Genomic DNA, 23,739 nt, shown 5'->3' with positions numbered 1-23,739 from the left:
TGGATGAGCAGCTGTGCAACATATCTTGCAAGCGCCTCACGGAAGTACGTGGCCCCATACTCCGTGATTAACTTCTGAATTGGCACAGCTTTCATGCTAGGATGCTTCGTTAATGTTTGAACCCGGTCGAAAGACAGGTTTGCTGGACGAGGTTGGTGTCGAATGGGATTGCCGTGGAGGCGCCACATGACATGTCTCTCATGTCGAGCGATCTTCTCTTTGCGTTCAAGCCACTGAGTCATTTGAACAAACTCATCTTTGTGGTTTGTTGCACGATATGCATCTTTGGCCAAGTCGATGTGGAGGCGCTCAGTATATTCTGTATTGTAATTGTCAGTTGTGCCAAAAGTCTGGATCATCGACATATAGTGGCGGCCTGCATGGAGCTTTGGAAGATTAAAATTGTTTCGTATTCCAAGGTCGACGAAGATCTGCTTGTTGTTGTGAAAAAGATCGAGAGCTTCTGTGAGGAGAGTCAATGTTTCGGAGCTGTGGCAAGGATACTGCGCCAAGTACAGGAAGTCAAGTAGACCTCTGACGGCACGTATGAGACGGCTTGGGGCAAGACGGTTGGGGAGTCGGATGTCGATGATGATCCCAAGTAGAAAACGGCATATCTGACTATGCTCCGTACCACTGATTTGTGAGAGGCTAGTGATACCTTTCATAAATAGACGGATATGGTGATTTGGGGGGAGCCTTCGACATCTTCCATCAATCTCAGCTGCTCCGAATGCCTCGGCCAGCCAACCAAGGAGATGCTTGATAAGACCCTGGTATAATTGGTGAAGCACATCTGGTGTAACGGCTTGGAAGATGTTGGTATAGGGTAGGGGCTCCCAGAACGGATGTATAATGGGCTTGATTCCGGCTTCGCGGCATGCATGTACAAATGCGAGATCTCCGTTATCAATCGCAGCCAATGCATTGAGGACAGCGTCAAGGTTGCGCATCTCGAAAGGTGCGGCATTGCTTCCGAGTTCGGCTGGTGGTATGTCACATTTGGGACATTCCGTGGTTTTGACTCCTGTAACCAAGACTTGCTCAGGATAGTCACCAACGAAGCAAGCAAATAAGGGATGACTGCGACGCAGGATACCATTGCCACTCTTCATGACAATACCATCTAAGCCAGCTTCCTCCAGTGGTGCTAAGACACGGCCCATGCAGGCATGATACAGATTTGCAATGGTTCGGCGTCGTGAAGCCTGGTTGGTGATGTGCTCGAGACGGGTAGTAGGAAGATAAGCGAGAAGAATATGGGCACGGCGAGATGGCTTTCGGCGGATTTCCTTTGGAATGTTGCCAATAGTAAGGTAGACTGGGTAAGCCGTTTTATTTCGGAACATTGTTACTTGAGTCTTGTCACTCGAAATAATAATTGGAATGATGGTAGCACCCGGTTTGCGCTGATCAAGCTTTTTCTATTTAATGTCAGTTATTTTCGATGAGCAGAAGTCCCCAAAATGCGAACTTACCTGAGTATCCCACCACCATTTACCAGTATGCATATCATGGAATAATCGGACAGTTTGTTCCTCATCTGCATAGTGGCGTTCCGGTGCAAAGATTAGAAAATCGGCAAAATCTGGGTCACCATACAGAGCCTTAACACATTCGATAACGTCCCTATAAAAAACGTCGAAAGCCTCGCCTGCGACGACAATTTGTTCACGCCTGAACTTTGGGCGACCAGGAAGCTGCTTGTCGATGATCTTATTTAATTCCCTTGAGTTCTTGTAAGAAAGACCAAGCTTTTCATGGACCTGTCAACAAAGATAGACACATTACCCACAGCTCGAAGGTGATATTAATACCATTCACTGACTTCACTGATACCAAGCAAGTCCGAAAATGCGGTTGAAGTTGGGCCACGTAATTTAGCCCATCGTGCAATTTCCCAATCCACTCGAGAGGCGAAGGGGGCATATGGATTTGCAGTGTCATTGATAACAGTAGCGTATGCAGCGTTTGCATTGCATATGTCAGCTTGCGGAATGGGGTGCCCTGCTCGAGCATCAGGGTATTGCACAATAGTGATTGCATCTTCCTGAAGCACGCGTTGCTCAATCTGCTGACGCAAATCACGATTGTGGCTATTCATCTCTGTGCTGTCTTCTTCGGCAGTTCCGAGTTGGTCCTCTAAATCCCTTCCAGTTACGAGGGGTTCCCATTCGGCATCATCGAGGCCAGGTACGACATCATCCTCGGAGTCCGAGCTGTCACTATTCTCACTGCTGTTAGCATACCATTCCATGTCACCGGGCCATTGGATTTCATCTTCCTCGTAAGTACCAAAAAAGTCTCCTCCATTCGCAGGTGCTTGATCATCAGCTTCGATTTCTGAGTCCGCAAGATCATCTGAAGGAGTTGGTATTGGAGAGTGGACATTTGAGCGTGATGCAGCGAGCACAGCCATGCAGCATCGATTCTTGGTTTTAGCTAAGTGTTGACTTAAACCAGTGGCCGAAAAAGTCGTATAACATCCTGTGCATTGGACCATAATGGTACGAGGGAATGTTCACTAATACTAGATGCTATCTCCTCTATGTCATTTTTCAGGCTCCGATACCGGATATCAATAATACATTGCCAGAAGTTTCCAGGGTAAGATTCGCACAATAAGATGGACAGCTCACCAGCCTCGTCTCCCTGTTAAATCAAATAGTCCCGCCTTTATCTCCTGCTCGAAATGAGCAGTACCACTGTTCTGTCTTCTCCTGACTGCCCTAGTCCGACTCTCTGTAATTCAAGGCCAACGATCAGGCTCTTCAATTACGATGAATACAGATTTACATGCCGCATAATCTAGAGCCTTTCAGAGGATGGCAAACTACTACGCCTTCTGAAGCGAAAGAGAGCACATTTGTTACACATGACAAAACATCAAAGTCTCGGACATCAAGGAAACATTTCCATACCCCCCCAATCCAGCTCCATTGGAGCTTCGTTATGCAGCTCGGATGATGAAGTCCAATTCCAACCAGAATTCTCATTGGAAGCAACACAGAAGGTATGCCATATTTACTTCTAGACATTGATAACTCATTGACGTGGTCTGAAAGTTTCAAGAACAGTTGGAGAGTGGCCTTTCTCAAATGACGACTGCAACCTTGTACAAAGGATACAAGGCCAAGCTCGCAAGTCGCGAGGTTGCGCGCCAACGCATGGTGTTGGCGACGTGGGAAATTGACGAGGCTGCACAGTATGAAGAATTGCTCATTGCCATCTATGGTGAAAACGAACAACGGTTCAAGATGGCAGATGGGGAATTGCACGACTTTAGGAGGATTTTTTCACAGCGTGGGCAGGCGGAAACTTGAGGATGATAGAAAATATCTTCAAGCTGTCTTTGAAGATGAATGTGAGATCCTCCGCATCACTAGTGCCCAAACTGACCAGGTTGCAACCCTCCTCAATTCACGTGTTAAACATGCATTTTTGAAACCTGCTGCGGCATTTCCTCTTCACCCTAATGGTGGACTCTCCTGCATCGGCACTAGGGAACCCTCTGAACACTCAGATCCAGATTTGAGTGATGGGTCTTACGCAGACCTGCCCCCAGATGATTCAGATCATGACTCTGAGGATTCAGGTGAAGGCGCAGGCTCTAGGTTGTCAGCTGACTGATAGTCGCCCTTTCAGTGGTATGGGAAATCCTCCTTTCAAGTATTACCATTCAACTCATCGCAAGTTGCAGGCTCCCTTTTACCACTCCAATCACTCTTCTTGTCTCATGTTCAATATCTGTTTCTCGTGATCATTATTGATATGGAGGTATCTATTACTTCATGGCGATTTGTGAATTTTTGTATGCACTTACGATGTTGTAGACACCTGTCAAATGCATGTGTTGTTACACTCTTGCTCGTCTTATCACCTGAAACAAGAATTAACATGATATCTATGATGGCATCAATACAATACATATTAATTGGCGTATGGAAGGCTCGGTTGATTTTTGCCATATATGTCGTCGTTTGAACGCTCCATATATGTAGTCGTTTAAACAGTCCATATAAGTCATTGATTCTTGCATGTTCCGGCATCTGTGGCTACTTGTATTACCCAATTGCAACTGTAAGGCCGCTTACCCGCCAAGCCCATAGACTCGAGGCTTCAAATCGATCTGTAATCAGCTGCAAACGTGAACGCCCCAGTTTAATCGCCCAACCGATATGCTCATCGTGAGTCAATTCAGTTTTTGCCTCCATTCCCCATCTGTCATTGTACATGAAATAGTCGTGCTCAGTCTTACACTACTGATAGCAGCATATCACTCTTCTCATGATTAGGACCGCTAGGTATTGGATCGCGATTATATGACCACTGGCTCGGCTCTATTCTATTGAGTCTTCATTATGTATCAGGATTCTACATGTTTCTGGCACGTTATGCCAGCTCTCTCGCCGTGATCTCGCAACTCCTTGTTTCCTACTGCCAGTATTTGCTTCCAGCAAAGTATGCAGCCGCCGGATGACAATGAATATCCACACTTCCCTGGCCAGCTTCAAGACAGGTTCTCGTTGTCAGACTATGCAGATAGAAATCCGAATTTAAACGGTGAGTACCCAAGCCAGTAATACACTCGTCGCTTGTTGACAGATCAACTTGAAGCAGATGATGAGGGGGACCCACTTTCAAGGTTCCTCTGTATGACCGACCCACAATATGCAATGACTACAAGTAGTCTAAAATCGCTAACGTCCGAGATGGATGCTCCACCCCCCACGCCATCATCTAGCACACTTGAACCACTTGACGCTGGTGATGGTGTCTATCCATATGCAACAACTAATAGTCTACAATTGCTCACGTCCGAGATGGATGCTCCACCCCCCGCGCCGTCATCTAGCACCAGCAAACCACTTGATGCCGGTGATGACGTCTACCCTGTAATCCCTTACTCTGCGCAACTCGACTCTTTATACAACCCGCCAGTTCCCCAGATGCTGGCAGGGTCGTCACAGCATCCTGAGAGAAATCATCGCCCTCGACCCTCCTTCACGCCATATTTCATACCTGAACCCAGGGTCCTTCGGCCACCTGAGCCAACAGCTACGATGGCTGCCCTTGCTATCCCATCCACGATTGCTGCCCCTGTTGCTTCACGGCCAAGCACACTGGTCCCTTTGTCACTCAAGTTTGTTGCTATGCAGCCAGCAATTACTGCTAGCGGAGTTGCACCAGCGGCCCCTGCCATCTTTCCTGGTCCTGCTGCTGTGCAGCCAACTACACCAGCCCTCATTAACGTCAATTCCCTTGTCAAAAAACAGATCCTCAATTCTGCAAAAAGAAGAATCTTACGATTCTTCTTGACGGCATCTGCAATGGCCGGTACTGATGGTGAGAGGGCGGCGCTTGTTTCTCTCGCGATTTCAGAGTCGTCTTCCATGCCAGGTATGAATGGTACGTGTTTACATATAATTTGCGGAGTTGAATACTGATTCATTGTAGTTACAATCCGAACGACAAGTAGTGAACGTCAGCAGGTGACAGCCGCCTGGAACGGCTGTTTTCGGAAGCTATTGGACATGGTACGGAGTTGTCTCGCCTTGGGCTACACTTTCTACCCCCCCGCTAGAGTCCAATCTCCAACCAGTCCAATTTCGGGGTCGTGTCATAACCGCATTGCTTAACGACACTCGTAACCCGTTGGCCTTCATGAATAGGTTTACGGTCGACGCAGTACGTTCAATTTTCTTTCTAAATACCAAATTGTGATCTTTTTTCAGAGCGGGCATGTCACCATACTTGACGGGGTTCTCGACAATCCCCTGATTTTTCATGTTGCCGTTCAATTCATATGGTGTAGCGACCTCGGTATCTCACAATTCCTCTCCACCTCGGCGTTACATCGACATCAACAACTCAACTACGCCTTTGGTGCTATTGGTGCAGCTGTGAAATTAGCGCTGCGGGAGCAGATTCCCCATCCACCAGTCATCCTGCCATTCACGCAACACGAAGGGAGTGAGACATTCGAGGACATTGTGCGCTACATTGGCAACATGGACGGTGTCCAGAGAATTGTGTTCGACTATCGGAAATCTCATATGTTATGCATTGGGGACTTGCAGGTTCGATCGACTAATGTATTAGCTCAACTCGACATGATGATGATGGCTGGGGTGCAGTAGATATCGCATTACTTTTTAGCTTAGTTTGTACATGATCACGTCTATTGTACTATCATACTATGGACCCGTTCTGCAACCTTTTTTTCTGTGTGTTTTGTTCGCTTTTGTGCGTTTTGTTCGTGTCTGTGCATTTGTGCGTTTGTTCGTTTCTCTGTGTTTCGTTTTCAGGCAAACAGATGTTCGACTGAGGTGAAATGGATGCTCGCACAGGGCCGTCACAAACTCACACTCGGACATAAATTGCATGCAAACTTTCTATTAGATTATTTTACAATGAATTACAGCTGTAAAACATTTCTAGACGTGTCGAACCATATTACATAACCCGGCACAGTAGAGCGCTTGGGCTATGGACCTGGACTAATCCAAAAGGGACACCCAAAAACCATGCTCGTTTTGGAACCTGTGCATATGTGAGTTGGTTTTGCCCAGTGGCGATGACACCGTCCCTGCGAGATACATAAATATCAGTACTCAGTGGTGGGATGCAATTAGCTATCCCCCCGTTACATTATTTACAACTTCAAAACCCACCCGCTCATTTACCATACCCTTCAAGTTAGCATGTCACCCAGCAATAATACAGGTTCCAGTCAGCCCGCCAGGAGTAAGTACTTACCACTATAACAGATACAAACAACTGTGAATACCTGTTGTTGCAACAGGTGAACGAGGTGCAAAAAAAAGAGCTATGGAGAATGCAGGTCAGTACGTGGTTGAACCAGTTGAGATTTGAGCACTTACTGGATATTGTACTAGTCTGGATGACTACAAGACCACAGCGGCAGCGCCCAGCTCCAGAAAAGCCCACTGTGATGAAGAAAACAACTGCACAAAGGAAAGCTCACGTGTCTGTAACCAAGCATGGCCGCCACGATGGTGGTGTAGCACAAGTTACTAGTAGTCGGCCCGATACCCCAGATGAGATCCTAGGGCTTGCAGCTAAAAAGCGTTGAGGTAAGTATCTGAACCGAGTCCAGGGTCAGTACACTTACATGGGTACATAGTCGTGGGTGAAACATCTAAAGGAAAAGCAAATACTAAGAAGCGCCGAGGTGAGCACTGATCCGGACTGATTCCATGATGACTAATCTTTGGGGGCCGGGTACAGTCACCAAACCATATGCAGATTCCGATATCGATGTCGATATCAATGAAGGCCTCATGAGCACTGTCAAGCACACGCAAAAGAAAGGTCAGTTAGCATAACGGTGTCTAGTTGTCGGTTCAGCAAACTCACAGGTTTTGCAGGAAAAGAAAAGGAACTATGGTCACACACCTCCCAACCAATCGACAATGAATTTTCAAGCGATGAACCTGTCGATGAGATCTCTGATTCTCGACCTAGTCACAATGACTCGGAGAAGGACAGCGAGGAGGAGGAAATTGAAGACGACTTGGAGGAGCCCAAGTCCTTATCAGCCGAAGTAAGTGACATTGTTCATAGTAGTAACTGATTGTACCTTCAATTTATTTCCCTCAGACACCAGTGTTTGTTTCGAGGTCGAAGGCAGAACAGACTGACCTCCCTTTGACCCAACCCACCTGGCCTCGTACAACTACCTCGAAGGAGCTGATGCGGGCGGCTCAACCATTCCCCTTTCCGTCGGCTCAACCAAGGGCTACCAAGGTAAGTTGGCTTGGATACTTACCTCCATGTTGAAATAATAATACCCCTCAGAAAACAAAATCTAAGTCTGCGCGTGATCGTAAACGAGCAGATGAGGTGAGTGAAAGTTCTCTCACAGTTATCTCGTGTTCGAATGATGTTTTGGACTCTCCAGACACCTGTTTGGGCAGATACTCAAGTCGTCGTGTCAGATGAGGAACATGAGCCCATCATGGTGTTAGACGACTCCGAGGAGGACAACCCAGATCACTCTAGAAGGCCCACACTTGTATGGACAGACACTGGTAAGTTGAAGCTGATGGACCAAGATATTGACACCCGTCGTGTGGTCCAAAGAGCGATCTTGGAGGCAAAAGTTCACTTGACATTTGTCAACGGCTATCCGGAGCTCACCGAGAAGAGCCTGTTTACGCGGGATGCACTCTTAACAGCAGCTCGCGCCTGCAGTGTCCTGCCCATCAAGGATCACCTCAAGACTGATGACTCGTATGTGACAGCTCTCGCCACGCTGGTATGCTCAAGAGTTGGACTCTTCGCAATATTACTAATTGGTTGAACCTCGCATACAGATTGAAGCCCGAGTGCCACTTTTCCGCACTGAATTAAAAGACGACGCTTGTGCTCAAGTGACGTCATACTATCGTCTTGGCCCTGATTGTGTCGACACTGCGAAGGCTTTGCTGGTCAACCACGTCTACCATTATGAACAGCATTTCAATGTAGGTGGCTATGTTCTGGGTTGCACAAATTGATTTGCTCAACACCGTGCACACTCTCCAGGAGAAGAACGACCCCATTCCACAGCCAAAAAAGCCATACTTCGCTGATATCTTACCATATCTAATGAAGGGGCGCTACTTCAATGGGCTAAAGTCAGTTGGCATGAAATTTTCAGACCGTTTCAAGGAGATTGCGCAAAACAAGGCCCAGCGGCCCGAAGTTACAATTCCAATGGTCGCCTTAATGAGTACTTCGGTATATTTATTGACATACTCTGGGTCCGAGTGCATGTACTAACAATGAGTGTATAGGTGTATGCTGCACTCTTCTGGAAGGCTAATGGATCTCCATCGAAATTCAATTTTACTGGCAATCTATTCAGCGAGGTCTACTTTTTTCATGTGAAATTTCTTGAAGACATGAAGGTGACGGCGCCACGCAAGTTTCACAAGATGATGGCTGACATTTTCGAGGCTATCCAGTGAGTCCATTTCTGCGCTGCGCCAACTCATCTGTCCAAGTCTCACACCTCACAAGGAAACTCTGCACCCATGGCAACAACACTTTAGTTGGATCACACGAGTCTGCGATGGCTTTCCTCAATATTGCTGGCATGGATGACGAGGAGTAGATTTCCAAGTTGCGGTCTCATCATTTTATATAATTGCATTCACGTATATCATTCTCAACGCTCCTTTATTGTCTCGTATTCTACAAGCTATGCTGATATACCCCTCTTTTAATGAAAACTTAATTTGTTCTTGTAAAATGTTGGAACGAAATCAATGAAATCCTGAACAGACTGTCAAAATAAGATCCTTGATAACTTGTAAGTTTGTGAATTTATTTAAAATCATCACTAACTTAGTGCACAGGAGTAAGTTAAAATGTTTGAATGAAATCAATGAAATCCTGAACAGACCGTCAAAATAAGATCCTTGATGACTTGTAAGTTTGTGAATTTATTTAAAATCATCAATAAATTAGTGCGCAGGAGTAAGATCTGGTGGGGCAGTAAAAAAGGTTCTCTAATCTGCTAAGACATCTAATTTTGTGAAACTACAATGAATGAGAGAAAATTTTATTAATCTTGACATACTTAGTATATGTTTGTATCAGAGGGTTTTCCTGATGAAGCCAGTGACTGCACCTATACACACTCAGCCAAGAACGCTCCTCTCGTCTGCGTATGGCATGACAAGATCATCCTCAAGTCATCCTCCGCCATCGTCTGCATCTCACACAACATCGGGCGTTGCATCCCGGGCAAGCACGGAGCAGACATCATTCACGTCTGCTCCGTCTGCGGCAGCAAAACACACGCCGCTTCAGCCAAACTGTGCTGATGACATCCTGCACCGCATCGTCACACCGTACAGTGCCAACGCCTTCGAGCGACTCTTACTCAAGTTCAACCTTACATCACAATACCCTGACCTCGCGCATAATATCAGACACGGTTTTCCCATTGGCAACATGCCAGTTCTCACCCGCTCGTACACTCCACCTAACCACAAATCAGCTTTAGATAACCCGGACGTCATCCGTTCATACCTAGAAGAAGAAGTCACACTCAATCGCATGTCAGGACCGTTTTCAGCAGCTCAAGTAGAAGCCAAACTGGGGGGCTTCTTTGTCTCCTCCCCGCTTGGCCTAGTGGAGAAAGCCGGCTCGCCCGGAAAATTTCGCATCATCAGGGATCTCTCGTACATCAACAAAGAAGATGGATATTCAGTCAACAAGCATCTCGACGCTGACGACTTCCCAACCGCCTGGGGCACAGCAGCACAAATAGCAGAGATCGTAAGTGTCCACATTTGCCTCGTGCGGTGTCGCCCGCCCCTTCTCCCCTTTCTTGCGAAGCTGGGCGCATATATGCGCCCAGCTAAGCTCTTTACTTGCGCGGTGTCGTCCGCCTCTCTACGTTGCGCGGTGTCGTCCGCCTCATCTTCACGTACCTTGGCTTCCTCTGGGACCTCATTGAGCGGTCAGTGTCTCTGCCCGAGCCCAAACGTCTCAAATACCTCGCTAAGCTGGAGAGTGTTCTGCTAGCCCTGTCCATGTCACCATTCATGTCGTACAAGGACGCCATGAGCATCAACGGAACACTATCACATGTCGCCTTCGTCATTCCTCACGGTAGGGCATACCTGTCCAACCTCTGCCGCTTCATTTCCCAGTTCCCACCAGACTCTTGTTTCGCGCCCAGAAAGCCACCGCCATCAGTGCTCTCAGACCTGAAGTGGTGGAGATCCACGCTATCTCGACCACCCCCTGCACGTCACCTCACACCCAGAGGTCCACCTCAAGACATAGACCTTTGGGTCGACGCCTCAACGGACTGGGGTATTGGCCTCGTCCTGGGCGAGAAGTGGAGCGCATGGCATATCACAGCGGGCTGGAAGGGAGAAGGACGTGACATCGGATGGCTCGAGGCCATCGCTGTCGAGCTGGCGGTGATCACACTACTCACCTTCGGCTGGAAGGATCGGGCTGTCCTGATCCACTCAGACAACCAAGGAATCATTGGGGCCTTCAAGCACGGTCGAAGCAGGAACTTCCAGGTTAACTCTTGCATCCATCACGTGGAAGCCATTGCAATGGACTCTAACATGCTTTATCATTTGACTTACGTCAAGTCGCTCACGAACAAGGCAGACTCCGTTTCTCGTGGCGAGACGGGTCCAGCGAGCACTCGTCTACCCATAATCCAGCTGCCCCCAGAGCTGGAACCCTTCATCCCTCCTCATGTCTGACGCCCCTTCGTCAGAGTCAGCTGATGCTGACATGGTGACAGCCTTGGTCCGTCTTCGGAACGCTTTGAAGAAGCCACCCAAAATCGGAGTGCCGCCCACCGCTGCTCACAAGATCCCTAAGCCCCGCAAACCTAAACCAGCTAATATCATCGCATCGTCTATCTTCCGTCCTCATGTTCTTGCACGCGACAGGGTTCGCCTCTGGTCTGCGCCTCATTCAACTTCATTCCATTTGAATCTTCTGAACGATCTTCCACTCGCGACAGCATCACGCCTCCTCGACGTCCTCTTAATTTCAGTAGAGCCAAAGACCAGGGAGAACTATGGAGCAGGCCTCCTAAGGTTTCACCAATTCTGCAACTCCATCTCTATTCCCGAGGATCGTCGCCTTCCAGCATCAGAATACATTATAGCAGCATTCATATCTTCTTGGGCGGGTCGCGTAGCAGAAACGACTGCAGACAACTGGCTCGCGGGACTTCACTTCTGGCATCAACTCAACGGCGCGCAGTGGCATGGTCACGCTATAGTTTGCAGGGCTAAACAAGGTCTGGCTAAAGTGGTCCCAGACACTTCTAAGCGTCCCCGCAGACCTCCAGTCACTCTGGACCACATGCACATGCTCTTCCGTCATCTTGACCTTTCCAACTCTTTCGACGCCGCTGTTTATGGCGTAGCCAGTATCGCTTTTTGGTCTTGCTGCAGGTGCAACACTCGCATGGTTCTCGTTGACCGTTCACTGACTCGTTTCACAGACTCGGTGAACTTATCATTCCTTCCCTTCACGGCTTCGATGCCTCTCACCACGTATCACGCTCCGCACCAATCACTCATCGCGCAACCGACGGCGGTGTCAAGTTCGCCTCCCTGCGCATTCCGTGGTCTAAAACCACACAAGGAGAGGGTGACGCAGTGTCTATAACAAGGATCGACGATCCCACAAATCCCTACAACGCTCTCATGCACCACTTGTCAGCCAACTCTTCAGTACCACCCTTTGCCCCGCTCTTCGCATTCGAAACAGACTCGGGTTGGGCACCACTCACCAGGCCTTGGTTCATAACAAGATGTAACGACATATGGAGAGCGTCTGGGTTGGACACACTTACAGGTCATTGCTTCCGCATCGGGGGGGCTACTGAACTGCTACTCCGCGGAAACCCACCGGATATTGTAGCTGCTCAGGGTTGCTGGAAATCGAGATCATTTATGGACTACTGGCGACGCATTGACTCTATCATCCCCACTTTTACTTCCAGTTCACTGCAGGACTCACGTTTCTCTCTTGTTAGAGCTTCAATGGACTCATACGAATGTAGATATTGTTAGATAATGAATAATTTCTCACTCGCACTCATGCGCTCGCATTATTTCGCAAGTCTTCGCCAGTTGGGGTGTCGGTGTTTTCTGCACGACTTTGTGTAAGCACTTGCTCATTGTGGGTTGTGTCGTGCTTTAGAAAACTCCTCAAAAACTCATGCCTCACACTCGAGGTTTCATGCTGGCTCTCATCCGCTGGTCGATGTTTTCGCGCTCTCCATCCTGCATGCATTCGACCTCTTTTCGCTTCGCCCGACAATGATCTCAATTGCCGCCGAACTCAGCGGATATTCTTGTCAGCGTGACCCGGCAAAAGCTGAAGCAGGCCACGACCGGAAAACCCCACCCCAACTGACGAAACTCGTGTCGATGTTGTTTGCACCTAGTCTCCAACTATCTAAGTCAGATACTCAGTCTTGTCTGACTCAGATCAGTGTGCAAAATAGACTTATTCACTCGCCTGTCGTACAACGGCACAAGTCTATTTTGCAGAACCTTAGTTAGTTACACTAACGACACTTAGTAAGCGGGTTATCAGGGAAGTTGGCATAATATTGCTTACCAGCGAAATACAGAGGCCTCGGAGATGAAGAGTCCTAGACTGCGAATGTGAGTATACCGGGAGACCAGCCTGATTGTGCAGCAAAATTGAAAGGGTACCTAGAGTGATCTGGCAGATTCTAGGCTCGCCTTTGAACCGGAAACCCCTGCCGACATGGAGCTAGCTGATCACGCGATAATGTGCAGAGTCCACATACATTACACTGAGGGCAGTGGAGACAATGAACATCAATACCAAAGACCTTCATGATCAGTGCTGAAAGCTATGACATTAATTGACAGTTGATGTAAATCAGTGCCGCCGTGCGACACTGAATCGCTCATTGACAAACATTGAATTTAATGTCGGTGTGAGAATCATTGTCTGACTCAAATTAATTGTCTGACCCAAATTCATTGTCGCAGCAAATTCAGTGTCGCAATACAAATTGGATGATGCAAATTCAGTGTCGTGATGCTGTGCTGTCTACCCAGCAGGTGTACGGACAAAAAAAATGACATATTAACACACATTACACATTACTGCATAACTATAATAGACTTGGAGACTTGAGAGACCAGCACGCTGACCAGATTGCAGGGGCCGTCCAGAGAATGAAGCAGATGAGCGACTACCGAAGAGAGAGCAAAAGACTGTCCGGAGAATGAAGCAGACGAGCAAGTAGTGGTGATAACATCCCAAGCGAAGATAAGTATTTCGGATCCTTGAAGTGGCATCATGCATGGCCGTGAATTGTAGAAGTCCGCAAGCGTGTCTGGTGGGTCTTCGTTGGCGCTACAGTCTGTGTAAGGGTAGTAGTTAGTCATCCACGTCACAGAGTTACAATACGAGGAAGTTTTGTTGCCGACCTGCACTACCTTCTTTGGCTTCCTCCGCACGACAGGATCAGTGACATCTTCGTTCTGCTAGATGAATGTCAAATGTATGTCAGCGAACAAGACTATGACAGGTAGACACACACCGTCGGACTCGGAGTATCCCTGAACATTTTTAACATCCAACTTGGCTGCGTTACACCATTTGTTGGACGCTGCTTCTCCTTAGCCTCATTAAGCTTTGCCCTTTCCCGCTGATCGTCCCATACACCAAGCATGATACTGTGCAGGATCTCGTCCAGTTCAATGTCATCGTCATCATCCGGAAAAAGGTAAGCTCCATGAGGAAGACTTTGCGAAGCGATACCACAGGCCTCGCTCATATCCACACCAAGGTCTCACGAGATTAACTCAGCTCCGACAAGACAAACACCAAAGTACTCGAGGAACTTTTCGGTCCTCAATGGGTTGAAGAGATTGCTGGGCGTGAATTCTGGAGGGTACATGCGGAGTAGTGATGCCTTGATGATGGCTTTGCCTTTAGGTCCCTAGCTACAAATATTTGTGATTTTGGGGGATTCGGAGGTGCAACTAAGAGACTCACTATCCTGGCATCGCGTTCGCAAGGATCCTGCTCTCTTTGTTGAAGATGGGAACATCCGCAAGACGTTGAAGAGTGAAATTATCTGCAGCCATATCCTTGAGGAAGTCGCTAAAAGGAGACGCCTTGAGGTCATGAATCGAAGAAGGTGAGGCAAAAATGATTATGTCGAGTCTCTCCTTCAGCTCGTACACACGGGCAGGAATTTGAGTAAAATCCACTTCAAGTACAGGCCATCCTCGTTCAACCGCGTCATTCAGGTGGATTTCTCGTTGCACTCCATCCTTGATCATTGCGCAAATGCTGAACGAGAGCGTTAGAGACCGGACAGTCGAATGTCCCTGCGTGCGAGTCAGCTTGACATAGTTTTCCAAGGCATCGTACAGCTTTGAAGATGGGCTGCGAGGTATTTCGTCATTGCAATGGTGCTTCGGGCAGATCGTAGGAATATCGTGAGCAGAGACAAATTTGCTGTTGTCGTCGCAGTCATCCAGTGGTTCGAGTTCGTCGTCATCAGAATCCTGATCAAAGACAGAAGGATGTGCATCACGAGCAGGAGAGTCAAAGATAGAGGAAGCTCCAGAGATCCGATCAGATGTGTTGGTGTTGTCGAGTGCCTCCAGCCCCGAATCCTATAATATTCATATTCAATCCTAGAAAGTAGAATAAAGTTGAACGTACTTGGGCAGGCTCATCTGGCTCAGGAACACTGACTTGTTTGCTCCCTGTTTTATCACGAGCGCTGTCATATCTCTGCAGATGCAGTACATATGACATTAAGGTTGGTCAAACAAGAAATTAAATATACCTCGAGCCTTCTGAATTTTATAGTCGGTACGTCAGAATCTGAATAATCCTCCTGAATCATCCATGAACACAAATCATCCAGTCCTGCCAGAAACACTGAGGTAGCAGAACGTACATCTTTGTCCTTTCTCTTGCCGGACTGTTTCACGGATTCAGTTTCCTGAGGTGATAGTATGTCATATGACGTGCAACAATACTGAATCACACACCTTGGGTTTCAGTCGTGATTGTGGAGCTTTGGACTTCCGGACCATGCACATGTTAGAAGATTTCTTCGACGGAGCCTAGACATATTGAGTAGAGTGATGCTCGAAAGATGCTGACATACCTTCTGTGAGGACGTCAAGGCTGCCAGCTTAGATGTAGGTGGCTTCCGGGGCAACCTTTTGCCGATCTGGGTGAGCTGGTCATCAGTCAATTATATCACAATTCTGCGATGTGATGGTGCATTGGTGTCCGATACACGTGCCTTCTTTGTCTGGTGACAGTTACTATTACCGAATCCTTGAAAATCGGTCTCCTCATCCTCTGATGCAGTATCTGTTGGTCTCGTAATGTGAGATCGTGATAGCATATATGCAAGAAATATATACCATGATGTCGTTGGCGGGAGTCCAAGTCTGAATGCATGGAGTCCGAGTCTGAATCCGTGGAGTCCAAGTCCAAATCTGTCGCATTGGAATCAGAATCTGAGCTGTCACCAGTATCAACCAAGTCTGCCAAGCGGTGCTAGGGGACAAAAGTCAGAATATATGCGCACAAAACAAGAACTCTTGTGCTTTTTTTTTTTATTATAAGCATTACGGTTGCGCAGATACTGCGCCAGCATATCATAAACGGGCCAGCCTTGGTCAAACTTTTGCAAGGTGCGTGAGGTACTCTGCGCCTGATTTTTCCGATCCATCAAATAAGAGTGAATAAGATATAGGTGCATATATCGCACCTTTCGCATGATATTCTGGACCAGAAGTTTGTCTTGACCCGAGATCGTCACATTGTCTTTCAGATACCTGTCGGCAAGCATATGTACCCTATCCTGCCGCCATCTGCAGGGTTAGCATACATTAAGCAGCAGTATATAAATTGAACTGACGACGAGCGCATTGTAGTGTTCCTTCCTGTCCACCAGACCCATAGCCTCAATTAACTTGTAGCCATCTTTTCGCCCTGCGCGGCCCTTGGGTTTCGGAATAGGATGGTTGTTCTTCTGGTTCCTAGGGTGTGTCTTGTATCGTCGTTCAGCCCGTTTAATGTGTTCTTTCCCTAATGAATATAATATTTGAGTCAAATGTTTGAGGCATGAATTGAAGGCAACTCACGTCTGTGTGAACTAAACTGGTGGTGCAAATCGGTCATAGAGCGACCAAGCGCGTTCAGACGGTGGTGTTTGTCTGTTTTTGATTTTGATTTCGGCATGTTGATAGTGCAGGAAGGTAAAAGCGTGAGGGGCAAATAGACGTTCCTGCATATGTGACCGACACGTCGTAAGGAGGTCGGAGTTTGAATTTACACTGGCAAATTGGGCAAGAGCAATTTAAACAATTAAATGAATATTTATGGTACTACGATGTGGAAAGCGTACTTAACAGTCCAATGATGGACTTCTCCTCGTCCCTCTCGCTCTTTGGCAACGATACGAATGGACTTCTTTGGCTGTACCAGCACCGTCTGAACCCGCGTTCGTCGCTACATGGTGCGTAGGGTGCGCATGTGGTGCAGCTGAATGAGATACATGATGCTGGGGAGCATATGCATAATCAGAACTCTGGGGCTGTCGCCATAGCTGGGTCGGAACGCTAGTGCTTGCACTAGGTGTACCGGAATTGTCCGAACGATGCATATCATAACGACTACCACGGTTCGAAGCCGAATGAACCCAGTCAGCCGTAGGCTCCGGGTGATATAATTGCGCGGTTTGTTGCTCGGTGGAACCTGCTACTAGATATGTGTTGCTATTAGAAGAAGACGACGCAGACGCAGATGCCTCCGGATAGTCTACAGGCAGTCCTGAAGCTCGCTTCGTTGAAACGAATCTAGTTTTTCCAGCAAAGATTTCGAGTTCATCGTCGTCTTGCTCCACTTTGATGCTCCATTGCTGCCCTAGCTGTTGTGATGGCCGTTCGTTCAGAGCAGCAGCAGGGGATGCGTGGGCCTTTTCGCTCAGTTTCATAAGGATTGGCTGTGGTATGGTCTCCATCACATAGTGTACTAAGTGAAATAACAGCGAACACTGACCAGAGCTTGAGCAGCACATCTGCTATGTGCAGCTGCTTTTGAGAAAAGACGGCAGGCGTCATCCAGTTCCTTCATAGCATTAGACGCCAGTGGAGATTGTGGACCTCGAGTGACAATTGTCCCAAAGACGATCTATCTGGCTATCAGCTGCAATCGTCGTCGAAACCAAACAAAATGCTTACAGCAGCAGAAAATGCAAAAGTCCAGACAGTCCAAAAGCGAGCACATTGACTAGGATATTCCTGAAACGCTTGCTGGATGGACGCCCGGTAAGCAGCCAGGAATGATGGCGCATAAGCGCTCTTTAACGGATTCACAGGGTTCTCGATGATAGCCTGCGCAAAGAAACTGCGATGAATGTAAAGTAGTACTGGGAAACAGATTAGCCACGATAGCCAGCCAGGGTACGAAAGCGGGTTTGCTTACGGGTTTCCCGAGAGTGCGTCGAATGCAATGATGGGAGGAGGGAGTTTGCGGATATCCTCGAAGTGGAAACGCACTTGACGAGGTTGGCATATGTACCAGCGGAAGCGATGAATCTGGCAACGTTCAGTCAACGGTAAATTACAAGGAAGAGACAGACACACTTCTTACTAATGTGGGCGATTTCTTCGTGCTGTTTGTGGTGAACGAGAAGAAATGCGTGTCGGCAACGTTGACGGATGTAAGACACTTTAAGGAAGTGCTGTGGTGCGACGGTACTGGGAGCAGAAGGTTGGGGGAAGTAGCTGCATTTGAGGGTTTAGCGGTGACGACAAGGAGACGCAGGTGTCTCGTTCGAAAATATGCCTCGTGTAGCTGGCTGTCTATCCAGTGACTCAGTTAATTAACTGGCTAGGGTTAAGGTTAGAAAAACAAACCTTCAAGGTGCTGGGACCTCAATAAACCAGCAGGCGCACAACATGTGGTGCCTCCAAATCACCCAAACGGCTAGGGGGATGAACCCAGACCTCCCGCAGATCTTGGCAGGGGAGCGCACCAGATCCACCAACGAAGGACCAAAGCTAGGCCCGAGGAGCATCGATATCAACAGCCGTCATGACGACAACCGCTTTGCGTATTGGTATGAGTACTTGCAAACTCACGAGGGGGGCGATGTAAGGTTCATTGGTGCAGGAGCGGAGACCTCCAGCCGCATCGAGCACCTCACCTGACATCTAAAGAGTAAAATTGAACGACGACATGAGTAACACCAACTTCTACCAAACAAACACAAACAATTATGTAATATTCAACATACACTCTGGACCATCAGTCGAACTACACATAGTGCTGATGGTCTCTCCATCATAGAGCGTACATTGACATTGAGGTGTGCACGATCTTTTACCTGCCCTGTATTGACACAAACCTTTTCTTAGCGAAGGAGCACTAGCGCAGCTGCGCAGTACGCCATCCCGTATTCTTCTCTCTCTGATGCCTCAACTCACGTTTTTTCATGCAGGTCTTGTGTTTGCCCCTTGGAACATCCTTGCTGGCAGAAAACTTCGAACCCACGAGGAAGAGGAATGCTGCCGGCAGACGGGAGAGAAAGGCCACCTGAGGATGAATCCCAAATGGGAACACAACGAGAAAAAGAAGGCCATGAGCGCAGCGCTAGTATTTGTGCCAAGTCTTACAGATGTAACCCATATTGTAGATGACAATGAGCCGCATTTTCGCCGGTGACTCGGCCGCAATCTTAGCGCCTCAGAACCCATCAGCCACGTGTCTAGCTGCAACCTACACCATGGCACGAGATGACCGCAAGAAACACTGCAAATGCAAGCCCACCTGCAACAAGCTATTGAGCCTTTCTCAACGTCGCAGACATTATCGTGAGGCCGCTGCCCATGGCGAGGAGAGTCAGATTGAAGCTTCAGAATTTGAAGACGACTCGCACAGCCAAGATGCCAATATAACTGACTCAGATAGCAGTCATAGTTCGGACTCGGATATTTCAGAGGAATCAGAATTTCGAGGATTCTCACAGAACGTGCAAGATGACGAGATGGATGTAGAATCCGATGGAGACATGAAGACATCTGGAAGTGAAGCCTCAGAGAACTCCTGGATCACAGATTCAGAGTGGGCATGGGCAGAAGGTGACGATTTGGATGCAGATATAGCAGGGTACAGTGACGACATGTTAGAAGAATTGCTGGAGATGCAGCGAGAGGAAGATCTGTTCGACATTCGTAAGTCGTGTCATAACTTAACAGCCAATCTCTGAAAGTGCCCTGCTAGGAAATGATGTACTGTCACAAGCAGACCGCGATAACATCCAGCTGTTCAAATGGCAAATGACGAGTCATACCACTCGTCGTGCCTATGACCAACTGTGTTTTGCACTCAGGGACAGACTGCCCCTAGACTCACAATTTATCATTCTACGTCGCATTGCAATACTCTCCGGCGTCAAACCACATTACCACGACTGCTGTGTCAATTCATGCATGGCATACACGGAGAAATATGTACACAACCAATTCTGCGAGTACTGTGGTGAGCCACGCTTAGACAGCAGAGGAAAAGCCAGGCGAAGATTTTGCTACCTTCCCCTCATTCCTCGCCTTCAGGGTTTTTTCCAGAAGCCCGAGCTCATTGCGAAGATGTCATATCGTGCAGAGTACAGGTCCGACCCCAGGTACATGAGGGACGTCTTTGACTCCTCTCACTACCAGCAGCTCTGTCACCACAAAGTTGTCGTGGACGGAGCAAAGCTCCCCTATCATTACTTTTCAGACCCTTGTGACATTGCACTTAGCTTGTGCACAGATAGCTATCTGCTGTACAAGCGCCGGCGAAATGGCCCATCCGCAACCCCCATTTTGATCCAAAACTATAATCTCCCTCCCAATATACGCACTCGACTCTCCAATCTAATTTGCCTTGGCGTTATTCCTGGACCTAACCAACCAAAGGATATGGAGTCATTCATGTCACCACTGGATGACGAAGCAGCTCAGCTAGCGTTGGGAGTGCCCACTTTTGATGCGAGCAGACAGGCAATGTTTGACATGCATGCCTTTCTGATTTTCAAGCTCGGTGACATTATTGCCATCCAAAAATTCTTGGGCATCAAGGGTGTGAACGCCATTGTCCCTTGTCGTTCCTGCAAGATTGTAGGTGTTCGAGGCAACGGGCGAACATATTACGTGCCTTTGCAGCCACCACTTGATCTACCACCTCATGCAGTCCGCATTATATATGATGCCACCATCTTGCCCCTTCGGACGCACAGAGAGTTTGGGAATGTCTTGGCAGAGATCACCGCAGCACCAACCAAGGCAAAAAAGGAGAAAATTGCAAAGGCCCACGGTATCAAATGCTATCCTGCCCTGCGTCGTGTTGGTTCTCTTGATTATGCTCGTTCACTTCCATGGGAGTGGTTTCATCTTTTCCTCGAGAACGTCCTGCCAAATCTTGTGAATCTCTGGACGGGTGAATTCAAGGGGCTCGATAGCGGTGATGAGGACTATGAAATCACCCCACATATATGGGAGCAGGTGGGGGAGGAAACTGCTGCGGCAGTGAGACATATCCCGTCTGCTTTTGTGCAGGTTCTCAGCAACATTGCATCAAATCGATCTCAATTTACTGCAGAGTCGTGGTGCTTCTGGTTCGTTTATCTCGCCCCCATTCTCCTGCATGGTCGTTTCAAAGAGGACAAATACTACGACCACATGTGTCAATTGGTAGAGTTGATGAAGACCATGCTACGTCTTCAAATTACCATGGCGGCTGTTGGTGATATCAAGAATGGCCTCAGCGAATGGGTTCAAAAATATGAACAGTGCGTTGGTCATTTTCAGAACGCTTGAGCTCTCAATTGATCAATTCAATAGATATTATTACCAGTACAAATGTGAACACTTGTCTGTGTGCACCCTGACAGCACATGGCCTCCTTCACGTAGCGGATGGATTCGGGACTGTGGTCCTGTATGGTGCACATGGTCATTCTATATGGAACGATTTTGCCATGTCCTACAAAGTGGTCCACGATCAGTACAACAGCCATGGAGCCACCTCAACAACTGCCTACTCCATATGACGTACCTTGAACAACTCGCAGCGCGCTTTGACCTAGAAGACGAACTTCAGGCAGTTAATGAGCATATCGGAGATGGGCCTATTGGGTATGAGCGCAGCTACCCAGAATGTCAGTAACAATTTAGCATATGTTAGTGAACACCGAACTCACTTTCTGTGAAGACGCAGACTATGTGCTGCGACCTCCATACACAAAAATCCCACATATGAGCCAGGACCTCGAAAGATGGCTAGCGATTTATTTCAGTCAAGTGCTTGGCAAGCGCAAGACTGAAGTCACCACTCACCTAGGCCTGAGTGTGTTGTCCACGGGCAAATTCCGTATACGTCACGGTGGAGATTCGTTCAGAACAGAAGCTGTATCGAAAAGGACTGGTCAGAACGAACGAAAGAATTGTTATGTTCGTGTACGTAGATTCATATCATACTCATGCTTGTAGACTTACATTTAGTCCAGTATGAAATTCTACAATATAGCAGAGGCGTCCGTGAGCCCATATGCAAGATTTGCTATGGACATCTCGACAAAATATTAGTGTATCAAGTTCCGAACGACCCGTTCTTCGGCATCCTCAGCGGAAAGGAACAAGTACTAGTGTTATTAACACCATGGAAGACAGACGGACAGGATGCAGCAAAGACACTCACTTGGGTCCAGGCAAAGTTAGCTCCCATTATTACCGACATTCGAAATATAAAGGCCGTTGTTGGATTGGTTGACACTCGAAAGAGATCAGGGATCATTGATAGAGCACGGGAGTCTGTATTTTCTGGATTTGATGACTTGGGAGTTGACGAGAACGATGATGATTAACTTACTGTGATTCAGTGGCATTAAAATTTTGACAATGAATCTCATACCATTACAGCTGTGTGCGAAACTAATGGCAGTGACAAAATTTAAATTTTGGCATCCGCGGTGATGAAAAAGGAAATACATAGAACGACACGGGACTCCTGGATGCTGGGGAAAGCTCTGTGACTTGTCCAGGTTTTTCAGACACTGTTAGCCATCCCTACTACGTATACTTTCGCTATACGTGTTATATATACAATTTGCTATGGCGAAAGGAAAGAAGTCTGCCCCGAAGAAGCCCACAATTAGAATACCACCAAGACCACTCCTCTCACTGACACCAAATGCTTCACAGATATCCACCAATTCCCATCCATGATTCCACAGCCGAAGTGCGCAGTCTTTGAGATCGTTGCTGATCCTTCGGTTAACCATAGTATTTACATGACGGGGCTGCGCAAGCTAGCTGGTGTCGCCAATGTTGTCTGAAAAGTTTATAAATGCCTGCGAGTGTCTTGGACGCATTGTTCTATGTATTTCCTTTTTCGTCACCGTGGATGCCAAAATTTAAATTTTGTCACTGCCATTAGTTTCGCACACAGCTGTAACATTGTCGATTGTGAAATTCAGCGCTGTTAAATAATGGCAGGTGAAATTCAATGTCCCCAGTTGTCAATGAATGCAAGTAACCAGAGATTAAGTGACACTGGGAGTGAATTTAACACATTCACTCCCATTGTCACTTAATCTAATGGTTTTTACTTCCCACAGTGTTATGCGAAACAAGTAAGGACCGTGGGGTGCATTGAGTAGTGTAGGTGGGTCATGAGAGTGTTACCTGCGATTCAACGGAGTTGTCAAGATCCGAGTTGATCTTCGGGGTAAGATTTGGTTCGACATCGCATGGTGAAGTGATCCGCTCAGGGAGTTGGCCATTTGTGTGACGAATCCCAATCAACACCGTCTTCTTTATTGACATCACGTGTCATTGCAGCTTCAAAGGGAATGTCTGGAAGACGGTCAGGTCTGCGGGTGACGGATTTTTATTTCTCTTGTGCATGACACGCAGAGCGCTCAAATGAAATCTTTGTAAGTTTCGGATGCAGCTACATTGACCAACTGCGGAGTCCGGTGTTCGTTTCCACGCGTTCCACCTGAGCTCCGTGTAGCTTCTTACTACGTTTCTGCTTTCCACCTACAATTCGCAAGAGTCGACAAAAGGGTGTTGAGGCCGATCATATCGGGACGGCAGAAGGAGATACTTGATGCATGATCCCCACGCAGGATATATGTAAAGACATTTATGTGCGCTTGCTAAAAACT

At 47.6% G+C, this 23,739-nt stretch overlaps 7 protein-coding genes across 7 annotated transcripts; 5 read left to right on the top strand and 2 right to left on the bottom strand.

Annotated features, from left to right (window-relative positions):
- Positions 1-20: 20 nt before the first annotated feature.
- On the bottom strand, positions 21-2,419 carry DEU56DRAFT_920235 (uncharacterized protein; the record flags this gene model as incomplete). The annotated part of the gene is made up of 3 exons (XM_041358405.1): positions 21-1,424; positions 1,479-1,766; positions 1,829-2,419. Coding segments are annotated over 3 exons (2,283 nt in total), but the record flags the coding sequence as incomplete, so codon positions are not given.
- A 456-nt stretch (positions 2,420-2,875) lies between these two features.
- Positions 2,876-3,630, top strand: DEU56DRAFT_920234 (uncharacterized protein; the record flags this gene model as incomplete). The annotated part of the gene is made up of 3 exons (XM_041358404.1): positions 2,876-3,013; positions 3,066-3,250; positions 3,312-3,630. The coding sequence occupies 3 exons, from the start codon at positions 2,876-2,878 to the stop codon at positions 3,628-3,630; spliced, it is 642 nt and encodes a 213-aa protein (XP_041200801.1).
- Positions 3,631-4,178: 548 nt separating this feature from the next.
- Positions 4,179-6,140, top strand: DEU56DRAFT_762356 (uncharacterized protein; the record flags this gene model as incomplete). Its single annotated transcript, XM_041350679.1, has 7 exons — positions 4,179-4,187; positions 4,273-4,304; positions 4,445-4,563; positions 4,606-5,409; positions 5,458-5,484; positions 5,585-5,688; positions 5,736-6,140. The coding sequence occupies 7 exons, from the start codon at positions 4,179-4,181 to the stop codon at positions 6,138-6,140; spliced, it is 1,500 nt and encodes a 499-aa protein (XP_041200800.1).
- Positions 6,141-6,704: 564 nt separating this feature from the next.
- DEU56DRAFT_762355 (uncharacterized protein) lies at positions 6,705-9,442 on the top strand (the record flags this gene model as incomplete). The annotated part of the gene is made up of 15 exons (XM_041350678.1): positions 6,705-6,747; positions 6,806-6,844; positions 6,900-7,091; positions 7,148-7,195; positions 7,252-7,335; positions 7,392-7,567; positions 7,624-7,770; positions 7,822-7,866; positions 7,925-8,054; positions 8,079-8,281; positions 8,340-8,453; positions 8,494-8,745; positions 8,802-8,971; positions 9,366-9,367; positions 9,411-9,442. The coding sequence occupies 15 exons, from the start codon at positions 6,705-6,707 to the stop codon at positions 9,440-9,442; spliced, it is 1,677 nt and encodes a 558-aa protein (XP_041200799.1).
- A 4,401-nt stretch (positions 9,443-13,843) lies between these two features.
- DEU56DRAFT_905607 (uncharacterized protein) lies at positions 13,844-18,320 on the bottom strand (the record flags this gene model as incomplete). The annotated part of the gene is made up of 21 exons (XM_041356733.1): positions 13,844-13,909; positions 13,977-14,033; positions 14,090-14,225; positions 14,548-15,176; positions 15,226-15,297; positions 15,467-15,511; positions 15,561-15,635; positions 15,680-15,754; positions 15,815-15,891; positions 15,945-16,080; positions 16,112-16,237; positions 16,295-16,387; positions 16,445-16,614; positions 16,671-16,742; positions 16,831-16,862; positions 16,934-17,037; positions 17,084-17,530; positions 17,587-17,718; positions 17,769-17,934; positions 18,087-18,125; positions 18,289-18,320. The coding sequence occupies 21 exons, from the start codon at positions 18,318-18,320 to the stop codon at positions 13,844-13,846; spliced, it is 2,781 nt and encodes a 926-aa protein (XP_041200798.1).
- Positions 18,321-19,823: 1,503 nt separating this feature from the next.
- On the top strand, positions 19,824-20,360 carry DEU56DRAFT_714071 (uncharacterized protein; the record flags this gene model as incomplete). Its single annotated transcript, XM_041347555.1, has 1 exon — positions 19,824-20,360. A coding segment is annotated over one exon (537 nt), but the record flags the coding sequence as incomplete, so codon positions are not given.
- An 891-nt stretch (positions 20,361-21,251) lies between these two features.
- On the top strand, positions 21,252-22,434 carry DEU56DRAFT_749887 (uncharacterized protein; the record flags this gene model as incomplete). The annotated part of the gene is made up of 4 exons (XM_041349476.1): positions 21,252-21,369; positions 21,577-21,729; positions 21,783-22,027; positions 22,078-22,434. 4 exons carry the CDS (start codon positions 21,252-21,254, stop codon positions 22,432-22,434), a joined length of 873 nt encoding a protein of 290 aa, XP_041200796.1.
- Between the last annotated feature and the right edge of the window lie 1,305 nt (positions 22,435-23,739).

The sequence above is a fragment of the Suillus clintonianus genome (assembly GCF_016758775.1).
Source record: "Suillus clintonianus strain FC179 chromosome Unknown DEU56scaffold_210, whole genome shotgun sequence".
Taxonomy (NCBI): Eukaryota; Fungi; Basidiomycota; class Agaricomycetes; order Boletales; family Suillaceae; genus Suillus; species Suillus clintonianus.
The sequence above is the reverse complement of the archived record's forward strand: the minus strand, read 5'-3'. Positions and strand labels throughout refer to the sequence as shown.